Consider the following 20,783-nt stretch of genomic DNA (forward strand, 5'->3'; position numbering starts at 1 on the left):
GTGATTGATAATAGGTTAATGTTATCTTGTTAATATTCTGTACAGATATATCTAAGTGTAATTTAGTAAATATTGTACTCTCGTTATTAGGTTTGTAATCACCTATATATATTGAGTTAATGAGAATACTCCGACTAAGGAGAATTACACCATTCTACATGGTATCAGATTCCAATTAGGGCTTCTCTCTTCTCTTTCTTTTTCTCCTCTTACAAACCCTAGCCGATCCTTGGCCTTGCCGTGAACCACCACTGCCGCACATCACCAACAACTTTCGGCCTATCCTTCCCTTTTTCCATGGCAGGCGATGACACTCCTCCTCCCCCCCTCCACCCCTCCCTCAAACAACACCTTCCACCCGGCCTTTGCCGTTTCAAACATAAAAATCTCATGTCTATTACACTCGATCACGAAGAGGCACAATATGCAACGTGGGTTGAACTTTTTCAGATTCAGGCTTGTGCTTTCAATGTTCTAGATCATATTGATACTACCGTTTCTCATCCGACGGAGATTGATGATGCAACTTGGAAGAGGTTGGATGCTATTGTGAAGCAATGGATTTATGGAACCATTTCCAAAGACCTTGTTCACATCATCATGAAACTGAGTGCCACGGCTCAAGAATTATGGACCTGGCTTGAGGAGTTGTTTCATGATAATAAGCATACTAGGGCAGTGTACTTGGAGGAACAATTTACCAACACCAAACTCGAACACTATGCTAATATGTTTGACTATTGTAAGCAAATTAAGTTCCTTGCAGATCAACTTGCTAACGTCGATTGTTCGGTCTCCAATCAAAAGATGGTTATGCAACTTATTGCGGGAATCACCAAGGGTAAGTATGACACCGTCGCTGCAAACATCTCCCAAACCAAACCCACACCAAGCTTCAACAAAGCACGCTCCATATTCCTTTTGGAAGAAACTCGACAAAAGAAGCAAAAGGAATCGAGTCAACATGTTCTTGTGGCCCAATCCTCTCAAACCCAGTCCATATCAGCTGTGTCACAGCCCAACCACCAGCAGGCGGCAGCCGATCAGCGTGATGGTGGTGCTAACCGAGGAAGGGGGCGGGGTGATGGTATCAACAGCAAGCCTAAAGGCCGTGGAAAGGGTCGTGGGAACAATAATAGTCAACAACAACATCAACAATCTGGGCCACGGTGGCAAGCCCAAAATCAACAGGCCCCTCAGTAGGGTGGGCCGCTCACTTGGCAGCATCTTCCAAACGGGCAATGGGCTTAACCACCCTGCCCATTTCCAACCAGTCCGACCTAATAGCAGCAACAACACTGTGGGTCAACCCCTTCCCTATTGGGCCCTCGTCTAGTACAACAACAAGCATATTATGCTCAACCCAGTTATGACCAGCTTATGACTCCTAAGGAATTGGACCAAGCCTATAGCTTTATGAGTCTCCAGCCTGCTGACAATGAATGGTACATGGACACGGGGCCGCCACCTCTCACATGACTCGTGATTCAGGTAAAATTTCTAAATTGTTTAATTTGAGCATTCCTCAATATATTTTAGTTGGTGATGGCAAACGCATTTCGATTAATGGTTATGGAAATTCTACTACCCCTACACCTAATCCACCCTTCCATCTCAAGAATGTCCTTTATGTTCCTAACATAATTAAAAATTTAATTTCTGTTAGGAAATTAACTTGTGACAATTTTGTGTCTGTTGAGTTTGACCCTCTCGGTTTTTCTGTGAAGGACCTTTATTCGGGGACAACTCTAATGAGGTGCAATAGTGTGGGGTACCTCTATCCTTTCTCATCAGTTTGCGCTACAAATGGCTATAGTCATCTATCTCTATTTCTCCTTCAACTTAATTGGCATCATAGACTTGGATACCCCGGCGATCCTGTTTTTTATTTTCTTAGGAAACATAATTTCATTCGTTGTAATAAGAGAAATAGTTCTCATTTTTGCTACTCTTGTCCATTAGGAAAACATATACGACTTCCTTTTAAGTCCTCTACTTCTGTTACTTCTTCATGATTTGATATTATTCATATGGATCTATGGACATCTCCTATATTTCTAGCAAATTGGGTCACAAATATTACTTAGTTTTGCTTGATGATTTCTCGCATTTTCTATGGGTGTTCCCTATTAAATATAAATCTCAAGTCTATGATATTTTAATTAATTTTCGAGCATATATTCGAACTCAATTCGAAAAGGACATTAAAACTTTTCAAAGTGACAATGGTTGTGAATTTGATAATTCCCCTTTTCGAAAATTTTGTGTGGATAATGGCATGATTTTTCGGTTGCCCTAATACTTCTTCCCAAAATGGTAAAGATGAACGGATTATTCGCACAATTAACAATATGTCTTGCACTATCCTTTTCCATGCCTCTCTTTCCCTATCCTTTTGGGTTTATTCAGTGTCAATGGCTTCCTATATATATCTTAACATTCTTCCCTCCACAACCATACAGAATAAGACTCGTAGAATACCCTCTTACGATCATCTTCGTATTTTTGGTTGCCTATGTTACCCAAATCTAAGTGTCGTTGCGCCTCATAAGCTTGCACCTAGATCCAATCCGTGTGTTTTCTTGGGTTTTCCGTCTAATCATCGGGGTTATTTATGTTATGATTTGTCTTCTAATAGAATAATCATTTCGCGTCATGTCACATTTGTTGAAGATCAATTTCTTTTTTCTACTCTTCAAACTTTTACACAGAATGATTATGACTTTTTGGATTCGGGATTCAACAGTAGAATAAACCCCATGTTCATGCAACCCCTAAGCCAGGCCGACCCACATAGAGTCCCTCAATCCAGCCTAACTCACACCCATACTCCACAATCTCCTTAAACCCCCACCCAAAATCACGCCAACCAGTCTACTCCGTAGGTGGGCTGTGGCACACATGCTTCTGCCACAACCCAGTTGCGGAGCCCACTAATCAGCCCGCCTCACTCGCCCCAAACTCCCCCCACTTCCCCAAATGTGATCCAATTCGGGTCACTTCCTCACCCTAGCCCAATTCCTCACCTAAGGCAAATTCCTCAACCATCTCACACCATGCACACACGTGCCATGAGTGGGATTTTTAAACCGAACCCAAAGTATCAAGCTATTTTTCCACTTCCTAAAAATCCCAAATTAGCCATGCTTGACCAAAATTGGAATGCCGCCATGAATGAGGAATTTAATGCTCTTACTAAACAACATACTTGGGATCTTGTTCCAAGACCGGAGGGGGTAAATATTATTCGATGCATGTTGTTGTTTAGTACAGGGAAAATGGTGATTTGGAGAGACTTAATGCGAGACTTGTTGTCAACGGCAAGTCTCAACAAGTTGGTGTTGATTGTGATGAGACTTTTGAAGTTGGCTACCATTCGTACTGTGTTGAGTATTGCTATGGGTAGAGATTGGCCCATTCACCAGTTGAATGTCAAAAATGCGTTTCTTCATGGTGACCTCAAAGAAACTGTATTTATGCATCAACCATCGGGATTTGTCAATTCTAATGCTCCCACTCATGTTTGTCGGCTCCGCAAATCCCTCTATGGTCTCAAACAAGCTCCTCAGGCTTGGTATCAACGGTTTGCTAATTACCTCTTGCAGATTGGTTTTGTATGCAGCAAAATGGATAATTCCCTCTTTATTTTGCGACATGGTGCTAATGTTGCTTATCTATTGCTTTATGTTGATGACATTGTTCTTACAGTTTCCTCAGAAAAACTCAAGTGTGATATGATTGATCTTCTTAAGTCTAAATTCTCCATGTCTGACTTGGGAAAGCTAAGTTATTTTTTGGGGAAATTTGTAACACGATCACAGCACACTATGTTTCTCAGTCAGAGTAAGTATGCAGAGGAAATTATTCACAGGGAAAAGATGGACAGCTGCAAACCGGTTGTTACACCTGTCGACACTAAGTCAAAACTTGGGCCTCACGATGGTGAGCCAGTGAAGGATCCCTCCCTTTACAGGAGCCTTGTAGGTGCACTCCAGTACCTCACTTTTACCAGACCCGACATTTCATATGCAGTTCAGCAGGTCTGTTTATTCATGCATGCTCCTAGGGAACCTCATTTTAATGCTCTTCACCGTATTATCAAATATATCAAAGGAACTTTGGATTATGGCCTACATTTATACAGTTCTACTCCTACGAGACTTATTTCATACACAGATGCCGATTGGGGTAGTTGCCCGGACACTCGTCACTCCACTTCCGGGTATTGTGTGTATTTGGGTGATAATCTTGTCTCATGGTCTGCGAAACGACATGCTACTTTGTCTCGATCCAGTGCCAAAGCAGAATATAGAGGTGTCGCTAATGTCGTTGTTGAAATATGTTGGCTCCGGAATCTCCTTCTCGAGCTACATTGTCCTATACAACGGGCATCCATGGTTTATTGTGATAATGTTTCTGCTGTTTACTTTTCTTGCAATCCGGTACAACACCAACGTACCAAACACATTGAAATGGACATTCATTTTGTTCGCGACAAGGTCGCACTTGGTCACATCAAGGTCATACATGTTCCATCTCCATATCAGTACGCAGATATTTTCACAAAAGGCTTACCCCGACAACTATTTTTAGACTTCAGAGACAGTCTAAGCGTTTGACCTCCTCCCGCTTCGACTGCGGGGGTGTGATAAATAATAGGTTAATATTATCTTGTTAATATTTTGTAATGATATATCTAAGTGTAAATTAGTAAATATTGTATTCTCGTCATTAGGTTTGTAATCACCTATATATGTTGAGTTAATGAGAATACTCCGACTAAGGAGAATTACACCATTCTACAGGTTGTATTAACAAAATTGATTAGGTGGTATCATTTGATGATTTCTAGCTCTTTAAATCTATTTTACCAAACACCAAAATAACTTATTACGAGTACAAAAATTGCCTAAACAATTTCACAAATAAAGCTTGGAAACACATTTTTTCAAATCAATTTATTAAACTCTATTAGTTTTTTAATAATTTTGTGTCTAATCACCTAATTGCCCCCAAATATATGAAATCTCATCTATTTACCAAACAAGGCCTATCATAGTGTCATGTAACTTTGGATAGGTTTAGGCCTTTGGGTCGAGTAATCTAAATAGCCACAATCGCTAGGTCCATTACTAATTGGCCAAATATTAAACACAACCAACCAAGTCCATTTTATGAGTTTATCGAGTAATACACATCCACCAAGCCAAAAATGATTGTCACTTAGATCATTTCCCGCAGACAATTGAGCTCACTGGCTCAACACACCTTTCCTGCTTTTCCCCAACAACACAATAACAACCACATTTTTTTTATTTTTTATTTTTTATTTTTTTTTATTTTAAGGAAAAAAGGAATATTATTTATTTTTTAAAAAATAACTCCACTAAAATCCATGAACACACAAGACATATCATCATCCCATACCATTCAATTTCAACCATATTCATCTTTTGCAACACAAAATTTGGCACCCAAATACAATGCTCCTCCGCTCTAGCATTGTATTCACCCCTCTTCCATCACCCTCCCTCCGCCATACCAAAACTCACCCTCAAAGACTAACGCTCCCTATCATTTCAGCTCAGCTCCCTACAACATCCTACACCGTGTCCGACAACGCACTCGAATCTCAAGGCTTTACCCTTCACCGCAACACTGATGGTCTCAACCTTGATCACCTCAACTCGGTCTTTGTAGCCGTGGGGTTTCCGAGGCGGGACCCCGATAAGATACGAATTGCCCTTGAACATACGGATTCTCTTATATGGGTGCAGTACAATAAAACACAGAGGCCAGTGGCCTTTGCTAGAGCAACAGGGGATGGTGTGTTCAATGCTATCATATGGGATGTTGTTGTTGATCCTGTATTTCAAGGGGTCGGGTTAGGGAAGGCGGTCGTGGAGAGGATATTAGAGGAGTTGATGCAGAAAGGGATTACGAATATTGCGCTGTATTCGGAGCCTCGAGTTCTTGGGTTTTATAGGCCGTTAGGGTTTGTTGCAGACCCTGATGGGATTAGAGGTATGGTGTACTCTAGGAAACAGAACAAGAAGAAATATTGATCTTGTAAAGTTATGCACATGATACACGAATACTAATGTAGTTATTATGAAAGTTTTTAATTGCATTAAACAGTTCTTATAAATGGTTGTTACAGAGTATGTTTTTTTTTTTTTTTTTTTTTTTTGGGAAGTAATTTTGATCAAGAGAATAAAAAATATACAAGTACAACTCTAAGAGACCAACCTATCTCATGCTTCCGATATTTGATTAATAAACACACAGCAGGGGAGTTCTACTCGCCATCTAGTGGCGGGTGGCGGATGTTGCATACATAGTCCATAAGTCCTCAAAGTCAAAACTCTTTAAATCTACAAAACAAATTTTGTCACTCCATAGTTCAGAGTCCAGACGACAACCTCAGGAAGCCATGCTAAAAATTAGTTGTAGCATTGGACACATTCGCTGAAATGGCTTTGGAGTAATTTGGCACGAATCGGATGAACCAGTTACCAGCTGAAGCATCAAACATGTAGCCAAGTACTGTCAATCTGTATTCAATATCTAAGGTGGCAGGGAAGGCAACAATAATTAACATATATTTCCCAAAACTATATACTCCAATCATTGCGAATTTCTGTTCAAAATTACACAAACCAAAATAAGGTAAATAAAAGCTAATGAATGGTAGAATCACTAATCTGCTTTAACCCAATTCTATCTTAAAAAACCATAATAATATAAAATCTCTCTCAATTTTCTACCTTTTTTGCTCCTAGAGACCTGGACTGCCTCACATTTATTCCAGAAAGAAAAGGGTACTGATCATATGTACACAGGGCGCAGCAGGGTCTGTTGCTGAACGAAAAGGGTACTGATCATATGGACACAGAGCACAGCAGAGTCTCTCACAGCAACTCACTCATCCTTCAGCTGCTTCTTATGCTGCTTCAAGTATGTACACTCATATTTTCAGTTTTAACTGTAAAAAGAGATGCTTAAAAATAGCCAAGGAAATGGCTTAGACTTCCTTCGATAGTTGTGTGTATGAGTTGGACATGCCTTACATATTTTTAGGATAGAGAAATGCAAACTCATGTCAAATCTGAAAATGATTTCAGATTTGGATTTGGGTGAGAAGACAAATTTGATGAATGTAATGAATAGAAAGACATTGCTTAAAACCTTCCATCAAATTGTTTATTGAATTCAATTACCTCTAATACTCTAATAGATTGGCTAAAATATGAAATTTTTAGCAATTGAATTAATATCAACAAAAGCTATTATTTTATTATACTCTTATCAACTGATCAAAGTATTACTTCATGCGCATTGACTCTGGGTTTGACAAACCAAAGCAGATAGAGTACTACTGTCATGGGTTCAGCCAAATCAGTCCATGGAACCAAAGTGAAACTTCCACGCTTACCCACCATGCTAAAGCTGTACATGTCTTATACAATAGATGTAATTCTGTACACTTTTGTTTACTTTTTAGTTCCTAGAGTAAATTTATGTAAATGATTCAACTGAAGGATTTCTATTACCCAACAATGGAAAGTACGCAAGTCAAAATGCAGAAAGCTACCTTTTTTCCAGTTTGAGCCAATAATGATCCCTTTCATATGCAGAAAATAAGTTCATTACTTGATTATGCATTATTGCTTGCAAGTTGCCAATGGCACAGTGAAAATAGAGAAAAATAGATAATATAAGCATTTTGCAACACTCAATTTCAAAATAGGCCTAGATGATGTATTGTTATTATCTACTTGGTGCTGTCAAAGTAACATTGATAAAGCTGTCATTTGAGAACCCAAGACTCCATGTATTAGGTTTAGCATGGTCCAACATTCCCAGTCAGACAAAAAAAAAGGCCTAACACAAGAGAAGAGTTTATACAATGCACAATTAGCGAAGGACATTTCGATAAGCAAGAAGCAGTGACCAATACATAGCTAAAGGATGCAAAGAGTTGCTTACATAAAATTTTACATTTATCCTGGTTAATCTGTAGGCATCCCTTTCTCTAGATTACATCACAAAGTGTTGATACAATTGCAGTATTAACTTCAATTAGACAGATTTAAAGAATTTGGTTGAAAACAAAAAAAAGTTACATTTGAAAAAACGTTTTTAATCAGGTCATAACTTTCCAGGAGTACAATGAAATGTCTATTGCAGAACATATAAGACTTTGCATTCCCCACCCTTTCCCCCACCAAAATCAATACAGCAAGAAGTGGATTTTTAAAATATAATATTTAATAGGATAATAAAGGAATGCATTGTAACAGCTTAGTCTGAGAAGTCAGGCAATGTTGGGGTATAGTTTTTCACTTTTGCTTGCTTATATAATCTGCAGTTTAGAAAAAAAGTGTTCCTTCAACAAATGTTAAGCATTCAGTTATGAAGAGGAACCTCGAGGGAACTATACATGAGGTGTTTAGTTTTCTAGTGACTAAGCAAAGGTTTCCATACTTTCCAACTCTTGGACACACCAGCAATGGAGATAGGTGACTCATGAGAATGAGCTTTTGAATTCAAAATCAGGGAAAAACGACAGTACTTTTCAACAGGATAACAAAGGGAATGGAGACCAACACTTTAGTAGACCGCTGTATAGAAAAGATGAAAAGTGGTGGTCCAAACTCTAAACCCAGCAGTTTAACCTAGAAGGCTAGAACCCTACATTTTTCAATTGGAGCTACAGATGCCAAGAAACATAATGCAAAGGATTTTTCATTAAACCAAGAGCAGGGATGTAAAGAATACTCAGACCTTATACTAAGACAGATTACAGGGGCAAATTGGAATAGGGAGTCAAAGAGTTCCAAGTATGGTTTAAAGAACTAAAGAATACTCAGACCTTGAGAAAAGGATTTTTTAGGCACTGTTCTACCACAGCTCATAGTAATAGGTTTGTTTCAGCAACAAAATAAGTTAAACAAAACATTCAAGTAATCACCCATCACACTGTCAGTAAAAGCTTCTGGTACCAACCATAAACTAGGAAGTCCAACTGAGAAATCCAATTAGCTAATGCTGATAAAGGCATTAATGATGATGACAAAACTACCACAAACCCATCTTTGGAAGGATCAGGAACAAGATTTTCTTTGACTTCCCTAGATTTACCATACAACTTCCTCATCCTTTGTCCCCCCTAACTCATTAACTATCCTTAATGCAATTGCGAAAACTAAATGGAACAGGTAAGGAAACCTAAAACTGACAGCAAGCATAGCAAAATTTATCAAGGGCTCAAGGAGAAAATATCCCCTCTCCCACTTTGAGATTACCGTCCCATACTCGGGCACTGAAATAAGAAGTCAAGTGATAGCTCCAAAACAATGCAAAGGTATGCAGATTTTCACCAGGACTTCCCCAATAGTTTATGCCACCATTATAATAATCCTTATCTTGATTTCATTGCCATTGTTGTTATTATTGTTGTTGTCATGATTCCCGGACTTCACAAACAAGAAAACAGTTCATATGAAGAAAACATGTGTTACGCCTTGAATGCTTCAGTTGTAACTATACTGCAAGGCGTGCAAGCAATTGTCTTTGGCTGTAAAAGTAATTCAAGTGAGGTTTGATGCTTCTCTGTTATGAGATGGCTTTGGCTTGAATGTGAAAATTGCCTAATTATCCAAAGGCAGTACTGCAGAAGTTCAAGTGCAGCCAGCGCATTACATGTTCAGCTGCTATCTTTGAGAGCAAACAAATGTAATCCTGCTTATCCAACGTATTTAAACTTAAGAAAACCCATAATTTTATAGACTTAAGTCCTTCCCAACTTCCCATAAGATCCACAACCCTCGACTTAAAAAACGGAAAAATGCAACCTGCCATAGAGAAACTCAAATCACCCTCTTTCTCTCAAGCTAGACTACTTACACAAGTACACAACAAACAAATGAATATGTTGATTCATACCTCAAGAAAAGGATAGGCTCCTTACTACTAATAAAATAAACTTCTAAGCTTCAGTTCTATGTTCTATCAAATAAATCAAAATAAAACAAAACCAACGCCATATGTTCTGAAAAGGATGATATTCAAGATTCTATCTCTCATGTTCATCCCCAAGACTCTTCCTCCATTCGCTTCTATATTATGTTATATGCTTTTGCAACGACATTTTCTTCAAGTCATTTTGAACTCTTTATCAAAGTTATCCTATGCCTCTAGAATCTAGATACTTCTTTTAAAATCCCATTACCCCAACTAACACAACTAATTCTCCCTTATTTTATCCACAATTCCACTTTCCTACAAATATCAACAAACCTATTTCGACCCCTTAAGGTGTTCCCACATAGGCACATATCAATCTCAACGTACTACGCACATCTTCTTTAATAAATCTACTTACAACATTACAAATTAGAGAATCAACTATCCAAAATCCAAGACTATTCTTACCAAATTTAACTCCCAAGAGTGAAAATCATTTATACAATGGTGATTTTCCAAAAATGTTTTTCATCAAAACAACTGGAGCCTAATTGTTAATTGCTTGCAGAAGTAAGCACTCGATTTTATACTGAAATTCAAGATTAAAAAATTCACCTTACTTCATCAATTTCACCTTTTGAACTTATCTTGAGATAAATGCATGAGATTTTACCAAATAATGGAAATACTCCACAAAATGCAGATTATACACCTATTCTGGAAATCATCAATTAACAAGGAACTGACAATAATTAGGGTAAAATGACCAAATGAGAACAAATACATCGTATTAAACTATAAAATGAGCAACTTTAGAAGATCATAGCAGCTAAACTTTCACAAATTATTTGAGCATTTAAAAATTGCATTCAAATATCATCGAATGATTAAAAAAAATGGTAGAATTTATGAGGCAGTTGAAAAAAAATCAATTAAACCCTCCAATTGCAGAATTTATTATATTTGAGAGTGAAGAAATACATTCATACCTTGATTATACTTCAATGGAAAGAAAATTCATGTTTAGAATGTCGTCTTCTTTGAAATGTCGAGAAATTTGTCGCAATGAAAAGCGATTTCACTGTCGACTGTGAAGAGGAAATGCGTTATTAGTGTATAAGGAAAACTTAGAAAATAACACCATGAGTTTCTCTAAAAATGGATTATAATCTAATATATATATTATATATATGAAGTAGGCATTTTTTGAGAGTATTTGGAGCGCCACGTAAGAAATATACTTATTTCGACCAATAAGAAGAAAGATTTGTATTTTATTTTTGAATTACAAAAGTATGTCGCCACCTAGATAAAAGTAACGAATTAGATTTGATATATCTAAAATTTTAATGCCACGTAGATTATATCCACGAATTAAATTATTTTAATGAAAAAAATAAAGTAAAAATATAGGAAAAGATAAATTTATTAATTCAATACTACAAGTATAAGAAATCCAAAAAAAAAATATACTAAGAAATATTTAAATGATAAATACTTATAATAAACTTTGATACCTATTATTATGTTTAAATTTTGACCTATTATTATAAGATAAATTTTGACAGTATTTATGATAAAAAATACAAATTGTTCGTTAATTATAATAAATTAAAATTTGTGATACCTACCATTATAAATTGACACATCATACGACACAAATAAAATTTCGTATCAATAAAAAACCCCATCAAGAGAATTTTGTGTTAATTTTTGGTCATCAATGGCCATGTAATTTTTAGCTTAATTTTTAAAATCTTATGTTTAAATTAGTATTTCTAATTATTACTTACATTGTATTAATTTGGGATACTCAACGATTATATGTTTATGTTTTATTTACTAAATGTTTTTTTTACATGTAGATCTAACACATCATACGACACAAATAAAATTTCGTATTAATAAAAAAACCCCATCAAGCGAATTTTGTGTTAGTAATTTTGTGTTAGTTTTAGGTCCTCAATGTCCAGGTAATTTTTAAAATCTTATGTTTAAATTTATATTTGTAATTATTAGTTACACTGTATTTATTTAGGATACTTAACGATTATTTGTTTATGTAATGGCATACGATTAGATGTTGTATACTTAATTATGGATGGCTTTGATTATTTTTGGAGATGATGAAAAAATTCCAATGCATAGTTTTGATTTTATATCGCAACAATTTTTCATTTATTGGTAAATATATTGATTTATTTTATATAAATGTAAAGATTTAATTTATATCAATTTCAGTTTGGCTAACATTTCACGATTCAATTTAACTACTAATGTAGTAGGTTGGTTGTGGACGAGATTGGTGATTCTATCGAAATAAAATATATGGTAAAATAATGAATAATGATTTAGGATTTAAATTATTAAAAAATTATCATTTCACATTAAAGATGTTATATAACGGAAAAAAATCATATTTACAATTTATTTATATTTAATAAATTCATTATAAATTATAGTAAAAAAATAATTAAATATTAAACTTTTGTAATTTTGTCTGAAATTATTAAATACAATAAACAAATAATTAAAAATCTTAGATGATCTTAGATGAAAAAACCGTGCATCGCACGGGCTTCCATCTAGTATCATATATTTTTGAACTTTTATTATAAAACCACATAAAAATTCAGAAATTGGATTTCACCACCACTTAACGGATTCTTAGATGAAATCCGTTGGTGGGGCCCACAACAGACATGTGTCAATAGCTTATTGTTTAAAAAAATATATTAATAAAATAAAATAAAAACTAAAAACCCCTTAACCCTAACCCAGCCAGCTCCACCACCGGCACCACCCGCTTTAGCGATCATCAACCTTACCTAAGCCGTCGGCACCCCACCAAAACCGGTGAAACCAGCCCATACTCCCTTCCCCCTCCCCAAAAACCATCCCAGCTCCGCCTACCCTCACAGATCCATGAATTCGCACCCCTTTGAACCGCCGCAACCACCAACCATGAATTTGCACCAAGCAATCCCCGTAACCACCTTCGCAAATGCCGATTCGCACTGATCCGGTGGATTGTGGTTGGTATTTGCGGTGGTTAGCAACCCACAATCATCAATTGCAGCATCGATTAAGGGGGGAAGGGGTAGTTTTCGGGGAGGGGGAAGGGGGGTAGGGGTAGTTGGCTAGTTTCGCCAATTTTGGTGGGGGAAGGGGGTGTCGACGGCTGGGGTAGGTGGCAGCTGGGCTGGGTTAAGGTTTTTTTTTTTAATTGAAATTTTTCTTAACCAATACATTTATGACACGTGTCTTTTGTAGGCCCCACTAACGGATTCCAACCAAGAATCCTTTAAGTGGTGGTGAAATCAAATTTCTGGGTTTTTATGTGGTGTTATAATAAAAGTTTGAAAATATATGGTGTTATAATTAATTTTATGAGAAATTTGTGGTGTTATTTTCTAAAATTTTCTAGAAAAAAAATCCAACTTTTTATCACCTTTATCAACATCACATCAAATATTCAAAGGAAAAATTGTCCGGAATAATCCCACTTTTGGAGCATCCTCTAAAAATAATCCCACCTTTGAGTTATTTTTAAATAATCCGACCTTTATACCCATTCCGCTCAAAATGGTCCCAATCGGTCATGTAATTTGTTATAACAAGTAACCTGACATGTGGCGGCTTGTGATTGGTAAAAAATAATAAAAAAAAAACTAGGCAATAGGCACCCTAACCCCCACGCCACCCTAACTTCCGTCATTCGACCCTCCGGCAGCCCACCTCCACAACTGGTAACCCCCTTTCGACCCTCTCCATTCCTCACCCAGCGAAAATCGCCTCCACTTTCCCTAAAACCACCCCGATTCCAGCTCCTCTTCCCCTAAAACTACCCCAATTCCGATAAATTAATTGAGTTTCAAAAATACGGGAACCGTGACTGAGCTGCTGCCAGCCACGTTACTGCCACTTGCAGCATCCTGGCCACTACAGTAGCCTGTCGTCGAGGCCAGGCCGAAGCCCAGCCTCAGCACCGCCGGCCAAAGCACCCAGATTGAAAACCTAGCCACATCAGCCAGCCACCGCCCCTCTCCAAACTGTCACACCTGCTGCCCCTTCTTGTCCTACCACCAGAGCAGCTTGACTGAGCACCATGCCTAGCTGAAGCAATATCCAAACGCGTAGCCAGGCGAAGTGCTTAGCCACGCCAAAGGCTGCGTTATGGTGGGGGTTGGGTTGCATCGGGGAATTTGGGAATGACTGTTTTTTTTTTATTATTTTTTTTAATAAATAGAATAAAGGTAAAAAAAAAAAGTTAATTAAAGTTAAAACTTATTTTTTTGACCAATCACTTTGTCACACGTGTAAATTAAACTTAATAAAAAATAAAATTACTTACTCAACCGATTACAGGTCACTTGGGATCATTTGAGCGTGTTGGGTATAAAGTCGGATTATATTAAAATAACCTAAAGGTGGGATTATTTTGGGCGGAAGGTGGGATTATTCCGGGCAATTTTTCCATATTCAAGTGCAATGTTGTATTCAAAATAAATTCATAACTTTTGAACGGTATAAAGGTATTACTTGAGGGCTCGTTCGGTATTATTTCTGCCCCATAAGTTTTACTTGAGGGCTCGTTGTATCATTGTAATTTTCGGTTTTGGGGGTTTTTTTAATTTGTTTTTGTTTTTATGTTTTTTAAAGTCTTATGTCGACTTTTAAAAAAAAAAAAACTGAAAACTATAATGATACCCAACGTGCCATTGAGTATCGGTTTTGCTTTTTTATTTTTTATTTATTTACAACGGTCATAAAAGGGATTAATCCCCAATAAACCTACAAAAACAGCAACTAATACAATTTTACTTGTATTAGTATCGGTTTTGCTTGTAATATTGCAACTAGTTTAGGTCCCGTGCCATACACGATAATTTTCAATATTAATCATTAGTTTAACACTATTATTAAACTATAAAATTTATATCTAATTGCAAAATAGGATGAAAGTTCTGTAATTCAAAATTTAAAAAAGTTTATATTTCACTAAAAAAAAATAGAGGGAAAAATACTCAAATACATGCACGACTAATAAAAATAACTATAGATTACATCACAAAGTTATAGATAGGAAAATATTTTTGCATAGTATTGTATAAATTAAAAGAATTATATCTTAGTTAAATGTGTATAGATGGAATATACTTACCAAGTAGGATGAGAAATATAATTGTTGTAAGTATTAAATACTTCTCTCAGATGCTTTGGCAAAAAAAAAAAAAAAAAACATTTGGAGGAAATTTTTTTAACCAGGAGATGACATGTATCACATAGATAGATTTTATTCTAAGCTTCAATGATTAATTAATGAAAAGAAGGGAAGGGAAGATATACGAAATTTAATTTACGGGTACAACTTTTATTTTTCTCACGTTGAATTCATAACTTCAATATATATTTTGGATTTGATTCAGATTTCTTTTAATATGCTGTCATTTGAAATGTCCAATTTTAAATTATTTAAAAATGAGAGTAAAATATAAAACAATCAACTTTTAAATTTGTCGGATATTTAAAAATCAAGTATTTGATCCAAAACGAATATCCAATCCTATTTCTAGATGTTTGGATCTTTCAGATAAAATATTACCCCCTTTGTATTTTATTACTTGCTCCATGGGCGGAGTTTTAGGAAAAATAGTCGAAAGTAGTAAAATAAGAAAGAAGTGGGGTTGGCGGAAGAATAAAGTATACTCTGTATACTTCCTCCATTTTTTTTGTTGACACGCACCATTTGATTGTTGTACTATTCACCAATTATACTTTGACTTACTTTTGTGATCTATAGGTACGATAAAATATAGTCATGTGAGATCTTGTTTGAATCGTCCTAATGTATATATAATTTAACAATGTTTATGATTAATAATATTAATCATTTAAATTGTGCATTGGCAAGTGTGATAATAGAATGATGCCAACTAAAAAATCAAAGGTAGTATGATAGTTGAGAGGAGAGAGAATATGAAAATATTCCTCGATGTTTCGGAGAAGGAAGGGGAACAATAGTGGTGCTTAGCAGTGGATTTCAAGGAAAAGAAAATTTGGATGCTTGACTCTTTGGTTAAAGATCCCTTTGCAGCTCACGCAGACATAGTTACTGAGTTGGTGAGTGTAGAGCTTCAAAGTCAACACCTATTCATATTTGTTGTGCACATTGATTAGTGAGTTGCGGTTATGTGTTACAGGTTCAGGGGCTGGATGTGCTTGCTGGTGCACATCCGCAATGGGTACTTGATCAGATGCTCAATTGGCCTAGAAGAGTAATGGAAATGGCACAACAAACAGACACGTATGTTTATGTTGGTTAAAAGTTGTGGATCATTTAACTATTGTGATTTTATATTGACTCGAGTTGTTGTTAACTATTTATTGTTTGTTGGTTCTTTTCTTTGCATAGTTATTCCTGTGGTGTGTTAATGCTTGCATGCATTAAACATTGTGTTATAAATTTTGACACTCCTTTTTACATTGGTATGATGTTATGTTTATTTCCCTGCCTTTTAGTTAAAACTTACGGGCCTTACTATATGTTGACTAAATACAAATTCACTGCAGGAGAAGTCTATCAATCTCAGGACCAAGGTGTTCTTGGAAGATGCGTACAACAAGTTCAATGCTATCAAAGAAAAACTGGAGGGCCTTCTCCTGAAGAACGCAGAGCACCAAAGAGGAACGGGTCTGTAACAACTCAGTAGTCTTCATGCTGCATAATATTTTCATTTATGTTGTTCGACTTTTTAACTTTGGGTGTCTGTAATGAAATGTTGAAGGATTTTAGGATTTGTTAAGACATTGTGTATTTTAGGTAGGGGGCCTGTGTATAATTTGGGCCCATGTTGAATTTAGGCTCGTGTCGAATTTGGGCCAGTCTTTTGTGGATTAGAGTTACTATTTAACTTGGGCCACTTTAATTATTAGGCAACCTTCAATACATCTCTGTATTTGGTTTTCTTGTTCTTGTTGTTCATTTTCATTTTTCTTACATGCTTTTGTTGGATTATATCACAAACATCCTAAGTCATTACATATTAGGAAGACAATTAGAATCACTCGGTAAACAATCCAATGTTTAAAACTTAATATATAGAAGCCGAAACTTACAATCTTGAAACTGAAAACGTAGCAACCTAAGCAAGGAACAGAATTAGAATCACTCAAGTAATATCTTTCCGAGAAGCACAATTTTTTTGGTTAAGAACACAACATGTAATTCATCAACATTCTTCAAGGTAACCATTCATCACTGCTAGCGGTACTCTAACCACAACTAGAAGCTGTTGAGGAACCATCCTTATTCTCGTACAAGTATTTTGCATGCACCAAACGTTGGACATAAGCTGGCGGGTAGTATGCGTACGTGAACGGTTCAGCAATGACAAGGGGCAGATTAGCCATTTCGTCATATCCATTTTCAGCAAGCATCTTGCTTCTAAATTTCATTCTTTCCTCACTATCATTGCTGATGAGGTCTATCGGGTCATCAATTGAGAAGTTAAGCCATTAAAGTTTTATCTCCATTTTCACCTTGTCTGGTTTGTTTAACCTTTTCGGAGCAGTGAATCTCCTGCCAAGGAGGGCCAAACCATATTGCTCTCCATTTAGGCACTTGTACTTTATGGCATCCTCCACTGTGTAGTACCAGTCTTCTATGTGGTCGTCGAACAACTCGAAAAACCACGTCACGCATTTGCAATACTCTGGGTATGCCATACATTCCAGGATGGTTTTCCTCAAGGCCCGTAAGTTGAAGTTACAGTAATTTTGGCAACATCTACCAAATAAAACATAAAACAATACGCTTCTTTGCGAAAATGTCTTGCTCTTCCAATCTGAAACATTATTAAGAAAGGATAATCGAGATGAAAGTCAATACCTGTGACCGCGTCAACTAAACCCCCTCTTGCAATAGTTGCTAGCTGATGACTAAACATCATATCCCTACTCCGTTTAGGCATGTGGAAGTTCCTAATAACAAAATTCACGTCATGATTTCCATTATCTTTGATTTTTGGAACCCTTCTTAAGAGTCTCTTCCTCCTCCTTTTTTCTTTAGCTTTCCTTTTCGCTGCAATAACAACACAATAAGTTAGTTCCTAGTAAGTAAAAATTAAAAAACACAATAAGTTAGTTCCTATTTTAATGTGACCTTTGTTTCCCATGTTTGAGAGAAAATTTTCAGTGTTGAACAATATTACATGACTATTTTCGTGTTAACAAATGGTGGTGGTATAATATTATATCACTGTAGTACATACATAACAAAAATGGAGAGGCTAGTTATAGGCGTCATTCAAAGCGCGTCTACATTAATCATGTTGTAAATATGCTCGGCACTCATAGGAAGTGGGAATTGACATACGTTTAGGGACACGATTAGGGACAAAGCAAAGTAGGAAGCTGTTCACGGATCAATTAAGGCAACCACGAAAAGGGACAACGATAGGCAACAACGATTGACCCGTGAAGGTTACACCCCATTCATAATCCATGAGATTACTAACTCCATATGGTTCGAAACCACGAAAGGAGGATCGGGGATGATGGTACGAAGTGAGTCATGGAGTCACATTCGCCCGTATTGGCCTCTACATGATTCTTTTTGTGAAAAGTAATTCCTGCAATCTCAAAGGCTACAAACAAAGATTCAATTTTCTCCAAACTAATATTAGGCTAAATTGGTTGAATGTTAATGCAACATACAATTCTAAAATATTAGTGATCACTTTGATTAAACAACAAGATTAAAAAGGAACCTAAACCGGTCGTTTAAATTATATTATTAGGCGTTATATTCAATTACATATTCCCTTTAAACATGCAATATGGTGATCATAAATATAATAAAACCAAAATCAACATTGGAAGCAATTTAACCATAATAACGTTAGTCAATTCAAATCATAATAATAAACCTAATCATGATACTAGCAATAAGAATAATAAAAAGTGTAATTAAGGGAATTAATTATTCACGTTCCTCGCTTCTTTAAATTTCTACATCATGAATTAAAACGTTAGTAAATTCAATAAATATATAAATCAAATTGAAATTAAATTAAATAAAATTAGAGTTGATTTGGTCCAAACCCTCAATCGGTTCTACCTTTCACGCCTTGGTTTAAGTACGGAACTTCAAGTGTTGTTTGGACTATAGGGAGTGGTTAAGGGATGTATGGTGAGAGAATAGGGAAGACTAGTGTTTAGGCTAGAGCATAAGAGAGAGAAGAGAGAATAATTTGGTGTATAAGAAAGAATTGTTTGGTGCCCCGAAACTAAGAAACATGCCTCGTATTTATAGAGAAAATATTAGGGGTGAAGTACGAAACCCTAGAATTGAAGGCGCCGTGAAACAAAACCCTAGAAATTTGCCGTGTCACAGCAAAACTGCTGAGAAGCGGCAGATTATGACATGGCGCGATAGATTTTGTCGTAACGCGGCAAATCTTGCCGTGTCGCGGCATTTGTGTTTTCCAGAATTCCGTCCAGATTCATTTTTATATTTTACTTAAGCATTAAGCACGTGATAATTAGGCACCCTTTCAGCTGTTCCTGACTTATTTCAGGTTTAGGGTTTTAATATTTGTTAATCAGGCTTAATTAATAAATAACACGAAATGAATTAAAAAGGTTTTGGGCTGAAATGTGGATTAGACTGAGTTTGAATAAACATTTGGACTATTTGTTGACTGATTTGTAGGCTATGTTTGACTGTATGTGGGTTTTAAGCACTCCCAAGATTAAATGCTTGACCCGACCAATAATGGCAGTGAAAGGTTGTTCATCATCGGGTTTGGTTTTGGAGAGACATTTTTAGGTGTCTAGAAAGGCCCCCATTTTTACTGAGTTTGTAGAAACGTAAGTTTTGAAACCGATAGTTAAAGTAGTCGATTGGGACGGAGAATGATTTATGACGTTCTGCGATCCTAAATCACTCTGTGTACGCGGATACCTGAAGAAAGTGCTAGTTCCACAGATAAAAGAGTGAATAGATAGAACGCATATCTGACACCTGTACATGGTAACAAACACGTTTAGTAGTTTTCTACGTAGACTACTACGCCTCGAGCAGCCTACTAAATGATAGATGATCACTAAGTATTTGAAGAATGATGATGGTTCGATTATCCTCGAACGTGGGTCGTAGATGGTTCGCTTATCCTCGAACGTGGGCCATAGATGGTTTGCTTATCCCCGAACGTGGGCCGTAGATGGTTCGCTTATCCCCGAACGTGGGCCGTAGATGGTTCGATTATCCCCGAACGTGGGTCGTAGATGGTTCGCTTATCCCCGAACGTGGGCTGTAGATGGTTCGATTATCCCCGAACGTGGGCTGTAGATGATTTGATTATCCCCAAACGTGGGCCGTAGATGGTTCGCTTATCCCCGAACATGGGCTGTAGATGGTTCGCTTATCCCCGAACATGGGCTGTAGATGGTTCGCTTATCCCCGAACGTGGGCTATTGATGGTTCGCTTATCCTCGAACGTGGGCTATACCTGAGACCTGCAAAATGGGATTTGGCAAAGGACTTGCATAAATTGTGATTGACTTATTGACTAATTGACTTGACCAAGCTTGACTTGACACGACATGACATGTGTATGACTTAGTGATTGTGTGTATGTGTATGATTTGAGTGTGTGCGAAGACACAAGCAAATGAAAATGCAAAAGCAAAAAAAAATTCGTCATTTTTTTTTCATGTTTTGTCATGAGTGGAGGGTACCGACTTTCTCCCGAAAAAGAAACACGTGAAAAAATAAAGTAAAAATTTTGAAAAAGTTTTTGAGCTTCCTC

The 20,783-nt window shown here is 36.6% G+C and overlaps 2 protein-coding genes and 1 long non-coding RNA gene across 3 annotated transcripts; 2 read left to right on the forward strand and 1 right to left on the reverse strand.

The window, feature by feature from the left end:
- The first annotated feature begins 390 nt into the window (after nucleotides 1-390).
- On the forward strand, nucleotides 391-1,203 carry LOC110685686. The gene has a single exon (XM_021862213.1). It carries the CDS (start codon nucleotides 391-393, stop codon nucleotides 1,201-1,203), a length of 813 nt encoding a protein of 270 aa, XP_021717905.1.
- Nucleotides 1,204-5,167: 3,964 nt separating this feature from the next.
- LOC110686034 (serotonin N-acetyltransferase 2, chloroplastic-like) lies at nucleotides 5,168-6,148 on the forward strand. Its single transcript, XM_021862603.1, has one exon. The coding sequence runs from the start codon at nucleotides 5,484-5,486 to the stop codon at nucleotides 6,063-6,065; it is 582 nt and encodes a 193-aa protein (XP_021718295.1). The 5' UTR covers nucleotides 5,168-5,483; the 3' UTR covers nucleotides 6,066-6,148.
- Nucleotides 6,149-6,166: 18 nt separating this feature from the next.
- Nucleotides 6,167-11,102, reverse strand: LOC110686036. The gene is made up of 2 exons (XR_002504142.1): nucleotides 10,959-11,102; nucleotides 6,167-6,985 (listed from the first exon to the last, which is right to left on the reverse strand). It is a non-coding gene; the product is annotated as an uncharacterized LOC110686036 (long non-coding RNA).
- Nucleotides 11,103-20,783: the final 9,681 nt, after the last annotated feature.

Source organism: Chenopodium quinoa, unplaced genomic scaffold (genome assembly GCF_001683475.1).
Source record: "Chenopodium quinoa cultivar QQ74 unplaced genomic scaffold, ASM168347v1, whole genome shotgun sequence".
NCBI classification, from domain to species: domain Eukaryota; kingdom Viridiplantae; phylum Streptophyta; class Magnoliopsida; order Caryophyllales; family Amaranthaceae; genus Chenopodium; species Chenopodium quinoa.